The following is a 19,612-nucleotide window of genomic DNA, read 5'->3' as shown; positions in this document are numbered from 1 at the left end:
AACAACAACAACAACTAAGTAGTGATAATTGGAATTGTTAAGTCTGTCACGTATGTGAACTGTTAGAATTTACAAGGGACTTTCACACGCATTGTCTCTTCATGGCATCACTGTGGCCCTTGGAAACAGATCTTTTCTTATTGAAGAAACTAAGGCACAGTCAAATGATTCCGAATCCCGCTGTTCTGCTGCCTGTGCTATTAGAAAGTTGGATATTGTTCCTCTGGGATGACATGACAGGTGAAGAGTCAGAAGACACCCATGTGGAGTGGAGGTCTGAGGCCAGAATGAAACTAACATAGAACTTGAACCTCAAAAAACAGAACCTGAAAAGGGGGAGAGGATCTCTGATATTAAGAGTAACACGAAAAGTTGTCACAGTCCAAGAAGCTTTTCAAAGAAGGAAAACTACAGTTTCCCCCACTCTTCACCCGCTCAGAACGTTGATAGGAGGGAAATGTGAAAATGTCATTGTCGTCGTGGTCATTGTTGTTAATAGCATAATGAAGGTGGGGGGGGTATGAGAGGGATAAGGAAAATGTCATCATTTTCCCCCCAGTCCTGCCATATGTATAACACTCTGCTACCTAAGTTTTATAGTTAGATCAAACTCAGTCTGCTTATTATACTGTGTTCTATTGACCAGTGGGGTTTTTCTGCAGTTGTTTTTTTGCATCTGTAAGGATAATCGAGTCCTTCTCCTCTGCTTGCCTCACAGTGTAGTTCTTTTAGCATGGCCTGAGACAGACCGTGTGATTTGGAGGTGAGCTCTGAGGATGGGCCTAACTGACACGCATCGGTTTACAAAGACAGTCTTATCTCCCAAGAATGCACCACCTTTTTTTTCTGGATAATTATTTATTATATCTAGCTTGGTTCCTACATTTTACTGGATCTCAACATTGGCGCAAGAATGCTGTTAATATTTATTCTCTATTGATAGACATCTGTCTTGCCACCCCCGAGTAAATTCCCCCAGTTAATATTTTCTTCTCTATCATATCACTGTCACTTTTTTGTGAAAATGGTTATCTGTTTATTTATTACTGAGTCATATATAAATTTTCAATAAACACAGACACTTTCTTGAAAAAAAAAAAGTTGTCACACAGAATGTTCTCAGGTTTGTGCAACTTCAGAGGAGAAAGCTCTGTATAGAAGTTATAGAGAAAGAGTTTGAACTTAACAAGTGTGGAAGGAACTCTGACAGTAGAGTTGGTTACATGTTGTACTGCTGATTGAAAGGTCAGTTATTCAAACTCACCATCCACTCCAGAAGAGGAAGGAGGGCCACTTCCTCTCATAAAGATTTACAGCCTTGGAAATCCGATGGAGGGTTGCCATGAGTCAGAATCAAAGCCTTCATGGGGTAGTGTGTTTCATGTTGGGCTGCTAATTGTAAGGTTGATGGTTTGAATCCACTAGTTGCTCCATGGGAGAAAGGAGGGTTATCTCCTCCCAGAAAGACTTACGGCCTTGGAAACCTGATGAAGGATAGCCTACAGTCAGAAATGACTCTACAGCAGTGGAAGGAGCCAGAATATAGGTACACCAAAGATGTTCATGTATCTGTAAATATATTACATCTCATGGCAGAGGTGATTCAAGGTTGCTAGTGAAACAAGAACTCTAAATAGCCAAGTCTTTGCCATCACCTAGGAGCCCCTGATGGTGTGGGGGTAACGTGTCAGGCTGCCAGATGAAAGGTAAGCAGTTCTAATCCACCAGCTACTCTACGGGAGAAAGATGGCCAGTCTCTTCCCATAAAGACTTAGAGCTTTGGAAACCTGTGGAAGGGTCAGTGGATAAGAATGGACTCAAGTGCGATGGATTTGGTTTCCTTTTAATAAGTAGAATCCCTGGGTGATGCAAATGGTTATGTAAGCCCTTCCCACTAGCTGAGAGGTTGGCAATTGGATACCATCCAGGGGGTCTTGGAAGACAGGCCTGGGGGCCCTCTTATAAAAGCCTTAAAAACTGAAATGTAGTTATTTCTACACACACTTTACAATGAATGCAGCAAGCAACAGTCAACACCTGGAACGCTGGTGGGTAAGGTTTGAATCTTCCCCAGAAGTACCATAAAGAAAGTTGAAGGTTGAGTCCACCCAGAGGCGGCTCAAAGAAAGGCCCAGAAGAGCACATCCAAAACCCGGCCATTGAAAACTCTGGGGGATGCTGTGCACACGCAGCAGCACTGTGAACTTGGAGTCAACTATATACTAACACTGGAAGCAGGGGTGGCATCACTTCCTAAACAACATGCCTCTAGAAACTCCATGAACTTTGATAAATGTCAATAGTTATAGAAAGGCTCCAGGCCTTTTGTTCATAGGATCGCTGTGAGTCATGCTCAACTCAATGGCAGTCAACAACAACATATACTAACAAGTTGTTATTTGTGTACGATAGAGTCAGAAGTGACCCATAATTGGTCCTCTAGTGGATTTGCAGAGGCAGTTAATCACTCGGGAAGAGATTGCTCCTAGTTTTCCCACACTAACTGATGATTTCTGTCTAATCAGCAGAGAAGAGTGTATACCACATTATCTGTGCAGCCCCGTGTAGACACAAAAGTCCTTGGAAGTAAAACAGGAAACAAGAGAATCACAGAGGTGGTAGCATGAAGATGACTCAGCCCAGTGTTGTTTTAGTGATAGTGGAAAACGCAACAAAACCTCATTGCCATCAAGTAGGAACTGACTCATAGCTGACCCTCTAGCTGATTTTCAGAGACTGTAAATCACATGGGAGGAGACTGCACATCTTTCCCCTGTGGAGCAACTGGTTGTTTGAATTTCTGGAAAGGCATGACCTTTGGATTAGCAGCACAACTGCCCATGGCTGCGGGAGACAGCAAACGAAGGAATGGGGCCAGCTTCTGCGAGCTGAAAATAACAAGGCAACGGATTCTTCCCGAGAGCCTCCAGAGAGGAGGAACGCAGCCCTGCCCAGCCCCTCATCTTAACCTAGTGAGACGTGGGTCAGACTGCCGACTGCAGAATTACAAAAGACAATAATTTTTGTGGTAATTTGTTACAGCAGCAATAAGAAACTAATAACATGGGGGCGGGGGAGGCATTGCTGTCTTAACACTGAAGACATTCCAGCAATACTATAAGTATTATAATAAGGAAAATTATACTCCTATTTGGAGAGACTAGCAAGAAGGCAATGAGGGCCAGGATGTTGTGGAAAGGATTTCTGCTTTCAGAGATGGGAGATTTGACTCTGAGCCCAGTTTGCACTTGGGGACCTCATCTCTGTTTCGCTGCACTTGTTCCCCAGTCATGTGTGGAAGTACCCCTCTTCAACACTTTAGTACCTGACCCACGAACGACTTAAGGTGCTACATCCCTAGAGGAGAGATGTGGTTTAAATTTGGAATTTGTGTTGGCAAAGTAAGTTTGTTAGATTTTAGCAGTTTTTTGCATTTAAAATAAAAATCTTGCTTTTAAAAAATAGCGTAAGGTCAAATAAAAGCTGATTAGACAGAAATACCAGGATGTACTTGGAGTCAACTGAATACTAATGAGACTCTGGTTAGAGCACTCTCCCGCCCCCTAAAATTTGCTGTCCTCAGAACCATGAGAAACAGATTGATATACACCTTGACTTTTCAATTGTAGGAAGAATGAGTCAATGGAGTGGTTCCAGTGAGTCAAGAGTTCAGCTCCACTGTCAGCCTCATTAAAGCATCTACTTGTAGCATTCTTCCTTTAATACCACCTTTATGTCATGGGAGCTAAGTGACCACAGTTTTTTTCTAGGATCACTGTAATATTATCAACTGACAGATAATTTTCTTTCACATCAATACCTACCCCTAGAAAATGCCTCAAGATCATCTGTGATATGGTTGGCTGGCTGGCTATGTGATTCTTTTCCATGTTCAATGGTAGTTGCAAAGCTATTGTGATAATAAGTTTGTCAAAAGGTGGGAGGCCTTTTAAAATCTAACTTGTTAAATGTATACTAATAATGAAATATAACCTTAATGAGGAAAAAAGGGGAGAAACCCCCAACCTTAATGAGCCCATAAAAAAACCATCTATGCCTCTCAACTATGTGAAAGCTAAAATGTCCTGTGACCTATGTGTCTATAAGGTGGCTTCCACAAGAATGTTCCCAGTAGCAGTCATCATAATAAGCCCAGTCTGGAAATAGCTTAAATGACCATCAGAAGTAAAATTGTAGTATAACCCAGTCAATGGAAGGCAGTAATAAGAATGAATGAACTCACACATTGAAGAATTTCAGAAATATTAGGATAAATGAAGCTAAACACAAAGAAGTAAACACTGCAGTTCGATTTCTTGAGGGCCAAAGAAATCCAGCTAAATTGAATGTGTGATATTAGAAGTTAGGACAGTGAGTTGTGGGAATAGTTACAATGGAAACAAATGCAAAACAAAGCGTTATGCAGTCTCTTCCTCTACCTGGATGCCAATCATGCTGTCCTATTCACTCTATTAAAGTGGAGCAAGATGTAAATGCAGAATTTACGTATTTTTTTTTTAATGTTTGTTGTACATTCTGCTAAAATGTTAACCTGCATAGCTTTAAACTCATCATTTGTTGGAATGGTTTCTGAAGACAAGGTTTTATAGTCTGTCTTGGAAGAGGTGTAACCAAGTTGCTCGTTAGGGACAAAGGTGGTGAACATCATCTCCTGGACTTTGGGCATGTTGTCCAGACGGGCCAGTCCTTGGAAAAAGATGGGAAAGGTGAGAGAGGAAAACCCTTATGATGAATTGACGCAGTGCCTATCCAAGTGGGCTGGAACATAGCGGAGATTGTGGGGATGGTACAAGATAAGGCAAGGTTCAGACCAGTTGTTCATAACATTGCTGTGGGTTGTAGTAGACTTGATAGGGAGTGTAGCTATTTTTTAAAAAAGACTAAGGTTCAGAAAAGTTAACATAATGCACAACTATTTGTTCGAAAAAGGACTGTGTTTTCATTTAGATTACCTCTGAAAGTATATCCAAAGGGATACTCCGACTCAGAGTCAAGACTAAAATGAGCAAAGATTTCCTTTGCACTGTAACCCACTGTGGATCCCAACTTCTGACAATTTCTGATCTACTCTTCCATTCTGTATGGGCCACATACTTTGTCTCTTGTTCCCAACTATGACCTGTTAAACCCAAGTCTTCGGTGCAAAGAATCTACAGAAAGCACTGAGTCCGCCAGCTTCTATGCTCCCTCACTTTTTTTTTTTAAACAAAACAAAACTACACTTTCTTTTCTGCTTTCCTCCTTTGTGCCAGCGGAGCAATACATATTTTTAAAGACAAACATTTTAGAACAAAGGGGTAAAAAACCCTGGTTACCACTGCAGATTTTACTTTTTTAAAAGTGGTAAAGTTTTTTGACACAAATTACATTATAAGAATAATAATAATAACAGCCTAAATCCCCCCAGAAGAATAATCCATTACTGCAAAACACCAAAAAACATATTTAAAAGAAATATACTCCAGTGGTGGCGGTGTTCTGTACCATCAGTTTGGAGCTGACTCATAGCTGACCCTCCAGCGGGCTTTCAGAGGCTGTGAATTGCACAGGAGTCTCGCTCATCTTTCTCCCTCTGAGCAGCTGATAAATTTGAACCACTTGCCTTTGGGTTGGCAGTGCAAGTTCTTACCACTAAGCCCCCAGAACTCCCTCCAAAATTATAGCCAAACAGTATTGTGCAATGCAGTTCTTGAAGGCTCATTTTGAGTTACTGCTTTAAGAAGCTCCAGAAGCTGCCTTATGGAAGCATGGTGGTAACTCCAGTTTAGAACACCTTGTGTGCCTAGATTACTAGGCAGTACTGGGGTCTTGTCTTCTGTGCTGGAAGCTGGGGCCTCAGCAGAGCCAGCTACTGTTGGTCTTGAATAACTCAGATGTTGATCTTAGTTAGAGAAGACCTGTGTCCTCTACCACCTAAGCGGTACTTTTATGGAGCCAATCATGAAACCTTTGAATTTGTGGTAAATGCATCACACCTGGATTCTTTCATTTATTTGCGATTTATGCTTTATATGGTTCCAAAAAGCAAAAAGGAAGGAAGCTAACAAAATTTATGGACAAGTACAAATAAAAGCAGCCTGGAAACAAATAAAAGGAGCTAACATTGGTTGTTAGTAGCTATTAGGAACACCTGGAATACATTAACGACTGCAGTTGAGCACTGAATCCATTGTTAAATTTCTTGGCACAGTAGGTGAGAAGGGGACTGTAAGGTTCTTTTCATTTGACTCCAGTTTTGCCTAAGGAGATGGACATTTTCCTGATACTTAGTTCAAGAAGAAAAAGGCAAAAAAACAAACAAAAAAAACCCATATACTTTTTAGAAATAAATATATGCTCAGCTAATCTTCTTAGAATCTATGCTGACGTCTCATTCTCACCAGCGTGCTAAAATTAATCAGAATGTTCAAAACTTGTACGCTTATTTAGGTATCAGATCTAGCCACTTCTCAGTCACCAGCACAGTAGTTGAGATACTGTCCTGTCTTACAGGACTGTAACATTAGGTTCCTAATGTTTCTTTCTGAGCAGTCATTCTTGCTCTTTTCTATAGACCTGTCCAGACAGTGGCATTCTGGGGATACAGATCTGATACAGATCTCTCTCACCATCCCCCTTCTATCTCCTCACAATTCCTGCACCCAGTAGCTTATTAGGATATGAGACCAAAATCTTTCCGCCCCCCCCCCCCCAAGGCATTCCTGCCGTGCTATTTATTACCCCTCAGCCCTTCTCTGCATGTCTCAATCCTAATAGACTCTGGAAATGCCTCTTCAGCATCCTTGTAAATAATGCCTCAAGTCGAGAATAGTGCCTCCTATTGTCTAAATTCCAAACACTCCACATGGCCTTTCTTTTCAGTGTGAACTATAGCTGTTTTGGGTTTGTTTGTTTGTTTGTTTGTTTGTTGTTGGGGATTTTTTTAACACAATGGAACTTTATTCTTGTTAAATTTTTTAAAATTTTATTTATTATTTTTAATTTTAATGAGAATTTACAGACTTTGGGTTTCCATTCATGCATTGTTGTACTTTTCTTCCCGCCGACCCTTCCTCCCCCAGTTTACTCTTCTCTTTGAAAAATAAAAGAAAAATTCTTTCATTATTAAACAATCCCTCCCCCCACGTCCACTCCACTATGTAGCCTTTATTCTGGTATAGCTGTTTTATTTACGTATCTCAGGTGTTAGATTTGCAGTAGGTCTCATATCACAGATATCCATTAAAAGTGTGCTCAATTGGGTGACAATTTGTGCTAATTATCAAGCATGCTCTAAGCTAGTTTTTAATAGGAACCATTTCTACTCCAGGTGCTGCAATTTTTAATTAAGTTTCTGTTTTATGTGTGTAACAAAAGCTTCACTGCAGATTCTCTTGTTCACTTAAAAAAAAAAGATCTCTAGAGGAGTTTATGTGGAAACGGATTGATTTACTGTCTCTTTTCAAAGTCTCATGGAGCTTTCATTGTAAAGGTCAGCGTTCTCATAGTGAAAGGATCAAAGTAAAATGAAATTGATGTGGGTTGTGTTTTATCTCAAGGGAAGATTGCCCACATTCACACCCACTTCAGATCTGGCCCATGAGTACTTTTTTCCTAGATAAACATCACTTCCCGGTGCTGTCCCTGCCCTCCCACAAGTAGAGGCCGTGCCCTAATAGTTAGCTGGTTTCCGGGATGCACAGGATGAGATTAACCCCCACCTCCATTGTCTTTGCAACAGGCGGATTTAAACTGCAATATTCAAGATGATGCTGGAGCTTTTTATGGTGTAACAAGTCAGTATGAAAGTTCTGAAAATATGACCGTCACCTGCTCCACCAAAGTCTGCTCATTTGGGAAGCAAGTAGTAGAAAAAGTAGAGGTAAGTTGGCTTCTCAATATAGAAACTTTTCACTCCAGGGTTTACCATTGTCTTCTCACCTGTACTGAATTTTAGGTAAATCTTCTCCTTCCCTCCCATTTAACCCAGATTTCCCCTGCTGTTTGTGAAACACAAAGGGGGGAAAAGTGAAAGTTCTCTGGTGGCCTAGTGGGTAAGGAGTTGCATTGCAACCCAAAGGCAAACAGTTCAAATGGGAGAAAAAATGGGTAATTGTTCCACCAAAGGTTCCATGGGAGAAAAGTGGGCAATCTCCCCCCTCACAGTTTACAACCTCTGAAAGTGCACTGGAGGGTCAGCTCTGAGTTTGTTCCAACTTGATGGCAATGAGTTTTTAATAAAAAAAAAAAAGAGAGAGAGAGAGGTTGCATGCCAGCCCTTCCCTGTCTGATGTCTGCCCTGCTTGACATGGAGTGTTCACCTCTCCATGAGCCCTTGTGAAGGGGCCCTAATGTGAGACCTGGGGATTATAGATTAAGATCTACCACCTACCAGAAGCAGGAGGGTCCCAGTGATATTCACTCCCTCCACTCTTATCCCATGGCCATCAGAGACTCCGATTAGAGATAATAGAAAGGGTGACATCCGGCTCTTGTGCACCTGTCTTCTAAATTCCTTATGATAATGTTCCTTTTGTAATTTGTAGTGCCCTTGTTGTAGCATATCTCTTTATATCTTGTTGTTGTTGCTACATGCCATAGAATTCAGCACGACTCATAGTGACCCCATGAACATAAGACCTGAACCTAATCTATAATATCATCATTTCTCTAAGTTCATAGAGTTTCTAGAGGTATGTTGTTTAGGAAGCAGATGGCACTCCTGCTTCCAAGCCTCTCTCAATCTGGGAACTCCACCAACCACTGTCCGCCATGGGTAATCATTATAGCATTTGGCACACCGGTGGCACAGCTTTCAATATCACAGCAACCCCAAGTTACCTCAGTACAGCGAATTGACAGATAAGCGCTGTGCCACTTAGAAGAGTGTTCATACCAAACATGAAGCCTCCTGTTTAGAGCCAGTCAGGGCCTGGGACACAGGCCTGGGTATTTAAAAGTTGGTTCATACCCAGCTGAATTTTCCTTTGTAGGCTCACGTGTGAAGCTGTTTGGATTCTGAGAGATGAGTTCTTCTATCTCTTTATTTATAGGGATCAAATACCTACTGATGGCTTTTACACTCAAGTCAGTACCACCCCATAGTTGACCCTGCAGGGTGCTTTCAGAGGCGGTAAATCCCATGGGAGGAGGTTGGCCGTTCTTCTCCTGTGGAGCAAATAGCTGATGAAGTCAAACTACATGTCTTTGGATTTTATTGCAGCTTCTCTACATGTCTTTGGATTTTAGTGCAGCTTCTTAACAGTAGGCCATGAGAGCTCACATATATATTGTTGTTGTTGTTAGGTGCCATTGAGATGAGTATGACTCATGGCACCCCTGTGAACAGCTGACCTGAACCCTATCCTATCCTGTGCCATTCTCATCATTTCCGACACACTAGAGCTGAAGTACTGTGTCAATCCATCCTTTTGGCGATCTTCCTCTCCTTTGCTGATACTCCATATTTTGGGCATGATGTCCCTTTCCAAGGAATAGCCTTGCCCAGCTATCAGGCCAAAGTATGAAAAGCTTTGCCTTGTAAATGATATATATGTAATTGAAGCAGGAGTGGCATCCACTTCCTAAACAGCATGCCTCCAGAAACTCTATGAACTTTGATAAATGTCAGTAGTTATAGAAAGGCTTTAGGCGTTTTGTTCATAGGGTTGCTATGAGTCCTGCTCGACTCGAAGGCAGTCAACAACTTACATATACACGTACATGCATACACACACATTTACACACACATTTTACTGTATGTGAATAATATTGACAATTAACATTCCATTAAAGTTGGGGTTTCCAGCACTGTTTTTGCTGGGAGTAGCCCTGGGCCATTGAGGAGAGTGGCTGTGACAGACACATTGTGTGAAGGAGTGAGAGTGAGTGTATAGCATGTAGAGAGAGGCATGGTCTTTTTCAGATCTTGGGTTGTCCAGGAGGGGTTTGTGTTCCGCAAGCCCTTGTAGGTTCCTGAGCACAGCCTGGGCTTAGTAAGTATAGTCTGAAGGAGGGTTATGAGGCACAGATGGTGAAACTTCGACTCACATACTTTGGACGTTTTGTCAAGAGAAGCTGGTAGTTGGGAAAGGACATCATGCTGCAAAACGTGGAGGGTCAGAGAAAAAGAGGAAGACACTCAAAAAGATGGATTGGCATGGTGCCTGGAGTCAATAGGCGTGGGCATACAGAGAGCTTAGAGTCAGACCCATTGTTCATACTGTCATTATGAGTCTTAGCTTGATGACACCTAACAACAACATGCTGACAGGACAGGATATAAATGAGTGAACCAAGTAGTTAAAGCTTAGTGAGCTTTACTAAAGTGGTGGCAGAAATTGTAATATAACTTTGGAACTGATTAGATATTAATAAAAGAGGAGGATGTATTAAAGATTACACATACTTCTTTTCTATTTTCTTTAAATGACAGTATGGTCACCACCAGTAATAAGGAAATAACGTATCCAAGAGGAGGAAATAGCCAGGAATAGATACAGATGTAGAATTTGGAAATATGGATTAACGTGTTGACTACAGCAATGGGCTCAAGTGATGAGGATGGTGCAGATATGGTTCAGGTCTGTTTCTAACAGTGTCATGGTGAGGCATACTCAGCTTGATGGCACCTAATGGCAACAACAACCATAATATGGGTGATGAAAAAATACTTTTCTGTACATGCACATCCTCTCTGGTGGTATTGTTTAAGAGTTGGATAGCTAACTGTCAGAGTTAATAGTTTGAACCCACCAGCAACTTTGCAGAAGATAGATGAAGTATATTAGCCTGTTAACATTTACAGCCTCAGAACCAAGTGAGAATTTCACACTGTCCTGCATGGTCACTGTGTCCCCAAAACAACTTGACAGCAGTTTGGTTTAGTACAAGAAAAGGCTTTAAAAGCCACCAGTTAGCAGATGAAGGCAATTGTGATGAATAATTTGATGTAAGTAGGAGTTGCTTCAGTTGTTTGAAAGTTGTTGTGTACTCTTGAGTCAGAACTGACCCACAGCTGACCCTCCAGCGGGTTTTCAGAGGCCGTTAATCGCCTGGAATGAGATTGTCCATCCTTCTGAGCCAACTTTTCAGTAAAATTAGATCACTTACTTTTCAGTAAAATTAAAGGACAGGTACAGTATACCCCAAACTCTTTGCACCAAGTTCAGTGAATTTTTTGCAATCAAATCCTCCCAACCAATTCTTGCAATTCCATCTTACTATGCACTTGCTGCAAAGGGTCAAGGAGTGCAGCCTTCAGTATGGACTGAGGCTCAATGTCAAGAAGACAAAGATTTTCACCACTGAACCAATTGGCAGCGTCAGGATGGATGGCGAAGAGATTGAGATTGTTCACAGCTTCAGTTTGCTCGGCTCCACAGTCAACACTCTTGGCACCAGCAGTCAGGAAATCAAAAAGCATATCGCGATGGGAAAGTCTGCTGTTAGGGACCTCTCTAAAGTACTCAAGAGCAACGGTGTCTCTCTGGAGACTAAGGTGCACCTGATACAGGCCATGGTCTTTGCAGTCGCTTCTTATGCATCAGAGAGTTGGACAATGACTAGGGAGGACAGAAGGAAAGTTGATGCCTTTGAGCTGTGGTGCTGGAGAAGAGTATTGAATGTACCATGGACTGCCAGGAAAACAAACAGATTCATCTTGGAGAGGATTAAACCAAGCTACTCCTTGGAGGCAAGGATTCTGGGGCTTCGTCTGACATACTTTGGACATGTTGCCGGAGGGACGGGTCCTTGGAGAGGGACATCATGCTTGGGAGGGTGGAGGGACAGCACAGGAGGGGAAGACCCTCTATGAGATGGATTGATTCGGTGACTGGGGTAATCGGGATGGGTGTGTTAGAGGCAGTGCGTTTGGCGCAGAATAGAGCAGGGCTTAGGGCTGTTGTGCATAGGGTCGCTATGAGTCGCAAACGACTCGACGGCATATAACAACAACAACATACATCTTTTAATAAAATGATCTAAATTTTGTCATGTAGCTATATTTCTTTCTAAAATACATTCTTAAAATTATGTAGTTGTTAAATAATTTTTTATATATAATATATAAAAATCATTAATTCCTCATTTCTAAATTCTAGTTGGAATAATAGGAAAAAGTGATTGATTTTTTTTATATGTCTGTTTTATCTGTTCATCTTACCAAATTAACCTTTGTAACAGCAGTATGTTTTCAACATAAAGTCTTAGATTTGTGTGTAATCATATCATATTAGGAGCAAAAAGACTTACTTTCCTTTTTTCTTTTCCACTTGCCCCCCTAATGTTTATGCTAGCTTTTTATTATTTTTTTTTTTCTAAAATATCCAACAAAGTTGTAAATAGAACTAGTAATGGCATATATGTTTATATGGTTATCTTAATAGCAAATAATGTTGGGTTGGTTTTTCTTTTTTGCCAATTAGTATTTTTAGTCTTTTATAATTAGTCTTTATTATACAGTATATTTGTTTCCTATTGTATACGGAACTCTGGTGACTTATTTGGTAAGGAATTGTGCTGCCAGCCCATTGATATGCTGTTCAAATTCATCAGCTGTTCTGTGAGAGAAAAATGGGCCGTCTCCTCTCGTGTGATTTTCTGCCCCTCAAAACCCACTGGAGGGTCAGCTGTGAGTTGCTTATGACTCACTGGCACTCAGCAACAACAGTGATTTAATAGCTGTATTTTTTAGGTGCTTTTTCAGCATCTCTTTTTTTAAAATTTGAGTGAAGGATTATAAATTACTGATTTTCCATACAATCATAAACATACAATTCCTAGACATTTTCTCTTAATACGATTGATTGTCCATAGCCAAGAGACTAACTTTGTTCAGTATCAGTCTGTGAGACTTCAGCATAGACAGGAGGTATAGCCTTTGGGACTATAGGAATACACTGGGGTCAGTTCTCACAGATCTTCATCAAGAAGAGAGCACCCAAGTAGCTAGTATTTTCCCCCCTGACTTTTGCTACAAGTAATCTGTAGAACTAGTGCATAGGTGGGTAAAATGAAGGGAAAGGCAAGATGCAGTGAGGATTGGATGAGACATTGTAATAAATGATATTAATCACTTTAATTAATGTTATAAAACTAAATGTAAGTGAATGAGTGAATGAAAGCCAGTTTTTAAAAATTGAATTCCTTTAATGCTGTCTTTTGGCCAACTTTATCCCCCCCCCCTCAAATTTCTAGGGAAAAAATGCATTCTATGTATAGTGGTAAGTTTGGTGATATAATTTTATTTTAAGGAAACAAATAATTCAGCATACAGCAGATGGTGAATTCTTTTAAGAGAAATGTTTTTGCAGGCAGTAATATCAGTGTCATACATTTTCAAGTTAGACATGCAATTTCTCAAATCCTTTTTCCCCTCACAGACGGAGTATGCAAGGTTTGAGAACGGCCGATTTGTATACCGAATAAACCGCTCCCCGATGTGTGAATATATGATCAACTTCATCCACAAGCTCAAACACTTACCAGAGAAATATATGATGAACAGTGTTTTGGAAAACTTCACAATTTTATTGGTAATGGTTTTAACTCTTTCCCATCTTAGATGATACCGAGGTCTAGGGGACCTAACCCTAACCTGAGCCCAGGGAACTCACCAGGCTACAGGTGGGGGCCCAGGTGTTCAGTCAGCAGGCAGAGTTGCAGCATCAGGGGGCAAACTTGGGGGCTTGATTTGGATTTCAGTCTGTGAAGAGAAGGAGTTTCCTTGGCAAGAACTTCTCAGCTTAGAGCCTGGGATTTAGCTGGGCAATAAAAAGCAGTGTCCTTGGTCATAGTTCTCAACCTTGGCTGCACATCAGACAGATCTTAGAGGCCTTAAATCAGAATCCCTAAAGATAGGCTCCACACATGGGTATTTTTGGAAGTTCCTCAGATAATAATGAGTTCAAGGTTACTAACTGTGAAATCGTGGCATCAGCAAGTATACAAATCAAAGGTAAGGCAAAAGTTGGGTCAAAGCTTTTAAATCTATCTTGACACATTCCACAAAGGACTTGTAGGGCATAACATGTAATCCAAAAAACTATCACTTCCTGCTCATCAGATTTCTGAGACGATAGAAGACTGCCCATCTCTCCTGCAGAGCAGCTGGTGAATTTGAGCCTCTAACCTTTTAGTTAGCAACCTACTATGTCACTGTTGTTGTTATGTGCCATTGGTCGCCTGCGGCATATAGCAACCCTATGTACAACAGCTTTGAACCTTGCTCTGTCCTGAGCCAATCTCACTGATTCTAGCATACCTACCCCCATTGCCCCAGTTACTGTATCAGTCCATCTCTCCAGGGTCTTCCTTTCCTGCACTGTCCATCCACCCATCCAAGCATGATGTCCTTCTCCAAGGACCAGTACTTCCTGGCCACGTGCCCAAAGTATATGAAATGGCATTTCAGAATACTATTCTCCAAGGAGAAACTTGGTTTCACCCTCTCCAAAATAAACCTATTTGTTTTCTTCAAATGTTCATGGTATGTTCAAGACTCTTCTCTAACATCACAATTCAAAGTCATCAATTCTTCTGTTAATCTGTAGTCATTATCCAGCTCTCTGATCATAGCAAGTAATTGTGAAGACATGGCCTAGATCAGGTGCACCTTAGTCTCTAGACTGACATCGTTGCTTCTCAGTACTCTGGAGAGGTCCCTGGCAGCAGATTTTCCCTGTGCAATTCATCTTTCGATTTCCTCACTGCTGGTGCCAAGAATATTGATTGTGGAGCCCAGCAAGCTGTAATTGTAAACAGCCTCAATGCAATAAGATAGCAAAATATGAATTCTCAATAGCAAGAGAAGTGTAAATTAGAACAGAATGCAGTGACTAGAAATAGGCAAATGTCCTTTATCGTAGAGTTGAAAAGTGTAGTTAGAGGTTTATGGGCAGGAGTAAAAAAGGAAAACACTTAATGGACAGCTAAAGGGGAAAGAGAAAAAAGAACAGTTTTGATGTCCATGATGGGAAAACTTACCCATTTCCCTGGGCAGTTATATGTATGACTTTGAAATAGATTTCATACTGGGGCTTCATTTGGGAATTTGGGAAGGTTATTAATAACAATGTCTTTTGAAAATGTATCTGTAAAGTAGAGAGTATTGGATGTCATGAGGCTCCTTTGAAAAAGAACATTCCTGGTGAAACTGCAGGGAGAATGCCCAAGAAGAGGTGGTGAAAGGGACCACGGAGCGGTACTGTGGTTGGATACCAGCCCTCTGAAGGCCTGCCTCCTTTCTAGGGTAAAGAAATAGACTAGTTAGAGCAGGAATTTATTTTTTTTTCCCCTTGGATTTTTGGAATCCTTGGGATACTGATTCTCAGCGGTGTATATAAAAGAAAAAGCTCTTCCCTCATTCCCAAATAAGTTTTGATTAGTAACCTTTGCCAATTTGTGAGAGGTAAATAAAACTCCCTCCACAGGCACTTTCAAGCTACCAGCTTTTGCCTGACTTCCAAGCTTTTGAATTTGATCAACTCTCATGAGCACGGAGGTATCAACTCCAACATGCCACTGTGGAAAAACAGTGGAGTCCTTCCATCTCCTCTCTGGGTTTGATGGAGACTCACTTTTACCCTTCTGTGTTAGCCTCTTAAAGTTCTACTGCAACTTTAAAAGGGCATAAGAAGGGGTGAAAAAGTTAAAATTTAACATAGCTTATTAATTTACTCTCTATTCATCTAGCTCAATATTTGTTCCCATTCCAAAGAAAGGTGAACCAACGGAGTGCGGAAATTATCGAACAATATCATTAATATCACATGCAAGCAAGGTTCTGCTGAAATTTATCCAAAAATGTTTGGAACAATATGTCAGCAGAGAACTGCCAGATGTGCAGGCTGGATTTAGAAGAGGTTGTGGTACTAGGGATATTAAGGCTAATGTTAGATGGATCTTGACAGAAAGCAAAGAATACCAGAAGAATGTCTATCTGTACTTCATTGACTATGCAAAGGCTTTTGACTGTGTGGATCACAACAAGCTGTGGCTGACTCTGAGAAGAATGGGAATCCCAGAACATTCGATTGTGCTAATGTGAAACCTATACTTGGACCAAGAGGTAGTCCTCAGAACAGAGCAAGGAGCCACTACATGGTTCAAAATCAAGAAGGGGGTCCGTCAGGGATGTATTCTATCTCCATACCTTTTCAGTTTGTATGCAGAACAGATCATCCTAGATGCTGGGCTATACGAGGAGGAATGCGGCATCAGGATTGGTGGAAGAGTCATCAACAACCTTCGTTATGCAGATGACACAACCCTCCTTGCTGAAACTGAGGAGAACTGAAGCGCTTGCTGCAGAAGATCAAGGACAGCAGCCTCCTCTATGGATTGAAGCTCAACATCAAGAAAACAAAGATTCTCATCACAGGGCCAATTGGCAGCATCAGTATGGATGGTGAAGAGATTGAGATAGTTAACAGTTTTAGTTTACTTGGCTCCACGATCAACACTCTTAGTAACAGCAGCCAAGAAATCAAGAGATGAATTGCATTGGGAAAGTCAGCTGTGAGGGACCTCTCGAGTACTGAAGAGCAACGACATCAGGCTGGAGACTAAGGTGCGCCTGATCCGGGCTATAGTCTTCGCAGTTACGTGCTATGCATCAGAGAGCTGGACAAGGAATAGGGATGGTAGAAAGAGAATTGACGCCTTTGAGCTGTGGTGCTGGGTAAGAGTATTGAATATACCATGGACTGCTAGGAGAACAGAGAGGTTTGTCCTGGAGAGGGTGAAGCCAGAGTGTTCCCTGGAGTCAAGGATTCTGAAGCTTCATCTGACATACTTCGGGCATGTTGTAGGAGGGACTGGTCCTTGGAGAGGAACATCATGTTTGGGAGAGTGGAGGGACAGCGCAGGAGAGGAAGACCTTTGATGAGATGGATCGATTCTGTGACTGGAGTGGTGGGAATAAGTGCGTTTGAGACGGCGAGGTTAGCACAGGATAGAACGGCGTTTAGGGCTCTTATACATAGTGTCGCTGTGAGTCCCAAGCAACATAACTACAACATTCATCTAGAAAGATTTTTTAAGATCCTTAAAGGGTTCATTCCAACATCATCTTTGATTTATTTTTTAAATTCCCAAGAGTTCTAATGTACATCTAGGTTTAATGAGAAATAATTCTGTGAGTCTCAGAGTTCACAGACATTTAATTGACAGATATGTAACTTGGTAGACAGCTTTGATTTGTTTTAAGGAGAAATTCTCAATAGTTTGAAATGTGTTCATGAAACTTTCATATTTGAAGTTGGCCCATCTCGGGGTTGTGAAATACATGTCCTTTCGTTAGTCTTTAGGGAGGAGTGGTGGTTCTGTGGCCTTCTATGTGGAAGCTCTGGCTTCAGTTTCTGGCCAGGGCTCATGTGTGGCTGCTACTCATCTATACATAGACGTTTGCCTGTTGTTTTACTGTTGACAAGATTTCAGAGGAACCTTCAGACTAACATGAACCAGGAGGAAAAGCCTCGTAATTGATCTAATTCTGAAAAATCAGCTAATGCAAACCCTACAGACCTTGGCGGTCCTCGCTTCAAGGGATCATGGGGATGGATGTTGAAGGATCAGGCAGTTGGAGGGGAGGAGTGTTGGTGCATGGAGTTGCCATGAGTTAGAGCTTGACTTGATATTCACAATATTACAACAAATTACCCTTCTTTGGTGTAGACGCCTCTCAGGTTGTCTTTTCATGCAAATGGAGTAAATGTTAACGTTTGAGATGCCAGCAGATCCTGTTTACATAGGCATTTGTGTTTTGTTATTTAAATCCTGGTACATCTCTGCAGAGCTCAGAAGAGCAGAAGGTGAATTTGCAAGTTAAGGACATTAAGTAGCATTAGGAATGGATTGTCTTTTATTTCTTAAAATGGAGTCATTGGAGGGTCTAAGAATATTTGCTTAGGTCTGCTTTCAGAGAGTTCTGAGGACCTTCAGGGGAAAGTGAGAGCAGAGAGAGGAGCAAAGGCATTCAAGGCCAGTGGGGAGAGGAGGGCACAAGATTTGAACAAAGGCTGAGCCCAGGGCCAGGAGAAGAGAGGTAAGCTCAAAGACTCAACCAAAGAGAAAAAACAGACAAGAATACTAAGTTTTGAAAGATGGAGCCTGTGTGAATTAAAAATTATTTTTATTTGATATGGCTCAAGTCTTACCACTGCTCTTTCATTCACCAGATACTTGACTGGATCTGAACACTGCTGGTTAGTAGATTGTTGAATAAGATACAGAGCTGCTATCTGTAATTGACAATTGTAAAAAAATGTAAATGTTTAAGAAGTTATGGTGTTATTGCCTAGGATAATTTTTTCTCCTGTAGGACAGAATAACAAATAGAGTCAGTCTCTTTGCTGTTAAAAAAATATATATAAAAGTAAATAATTCCTGTGGACTCTTGCTGGGCCCAGATTGGGGATAGGGCCATGTCGCTGAGGCATTTCTAGCATATGGTAACCAAATTTAGACAAGATTCAAGTGAGAGCCTTAGTACAGGCATGCCTCAGAGGTCTGCACATGCAGTTCCAATCACTGTAATAAAGGAACTAATACCAGAAAATGGGTCATACAGATTGTTTTGATGGCTAATGGATGTAAAAAATATGTTTAAACTATATATAAAATTATTACATGTATGTATAAACTATATTTAAGCATTGTGTTTATACTATACTGCAAGGAGCTCTAAGAGTTGGACTGCTAACAAAAAGGTCAGCTGTTCAAACCCACAGGCCACTCCATGAGGGAAGGATGAGGCATTTTACTTCTGCAAAGTTTTTCAGCCTCAGCAACCCTTATGAGCATGTTCTACTTTGTCCCAAAAGCCCTGAATCAGGATAAATGATGACGCTGAGATCAAGTGCTTTCCTGTGTAGTGTATCAAGTGAGCCAGCATTATGGGAAAGTTTGAAATATTGGGAGAGCTACCAAAATGTGACATGGGGACACAGTGTGAATATGTGAATACATGCTTTGGAAAAATGACACCTGTAACTTGCTTGGTGCAGGGTTGCTACAAGTTTTCAATTTATAGAAAATAAATTATCTACAACACAAAGAAAAGCAAAACTTGATAAAATGAGTTATGCCTTATTCTGAAATTGTCTTGGAGAGGTCATCTTGACTAATCGCTAATAAGTCACAGGCTGAATTGAAGGCCGTCCTTTCCATTAAAGCCATGGGTGTCACAACCCGGATGGAGTGTGGATTTCTCCTTGTGGTAATGGGTATATTTGTAAAAAGATTCATAGAAACCTTTTTCTTTTTTTCTTTTTCCAGGTGGTAACAAACAGGGATACACAAGAAACCCTGCTGTGCATGGCCTGTGTATTTGAAGTGTCAAATAGTGAACATGGAGCACAACATCATATTTACAGGCTTGTAAAGGACTGAACACGGTTATTTATATCTGTATATATATACACACACACGCGCGCACACACACACACACACACGTGCACACACACTCCATTACTGAACGACTGACTGTAAACCTCACCACACAAGGCGGGTGCCCTAGCCCTGAGGTCACCTCGACTTTTCTAAATCCTGTTCGAGTGAAGTCATTTTCTCATGTGTTCATACTCCCATTGTAGCTGTGAAGTTCTGG

At 41.1% G+C, this 19,612-nt stretch overlaps 1 protein-coding gene across 1 annotated transcript in view; it reads left to right on the top strand.

Moving 5' to 3' along the window:
• TEAD1 (TEA domain family member 1 (SV40 transcriptional enhancer factor)) overlaps positions 1-19,395 on the top strand; it is a 220,048-nt gene extending 200,653 nt beyond the window's left edge. The window contains exons 11-13 of the mRNA XM_006885406.1: positions 7,742-7,882; positions 13,386-13,538; positions 19,282-19,395. Of these exons, the coding sequence (XP_006885468.1) occupies positions 7,742-7,882; positions 13,386-13,538; positions 19,282-19,395 (408 nt within the window). The remainder of the gene's footprint in view (positions 1-7,741; positions 7,883-13,385; positions 13,539-19,281) is intronic.
• Positions 19,396-19,612: the final 217 nt, after the last annotated feature.

Source organism: Elephantulus edwardii, unplaced genomic scaffold (assembly GCF_000299155.1).
Source record: "Elephantulus edwardii isolate Elephantulus edwardi_28Jun2011 unplaced genomic scaffold, EleEdw1.0 scaffold00044, whole genome shotgun sequence".
NCBI classification, from domain to species: domain Eukaryota; kingdom Metazoa; phylum Chordata; class Mammalia; order Macroscelidea; family Macroscelididae; genus Elephantulus; species Elephantulus edwardii.
Note: the sequence above shows the minus strand (reverse complement) of the source record. Positions and strands in the feature narration are given on the sequence as shown.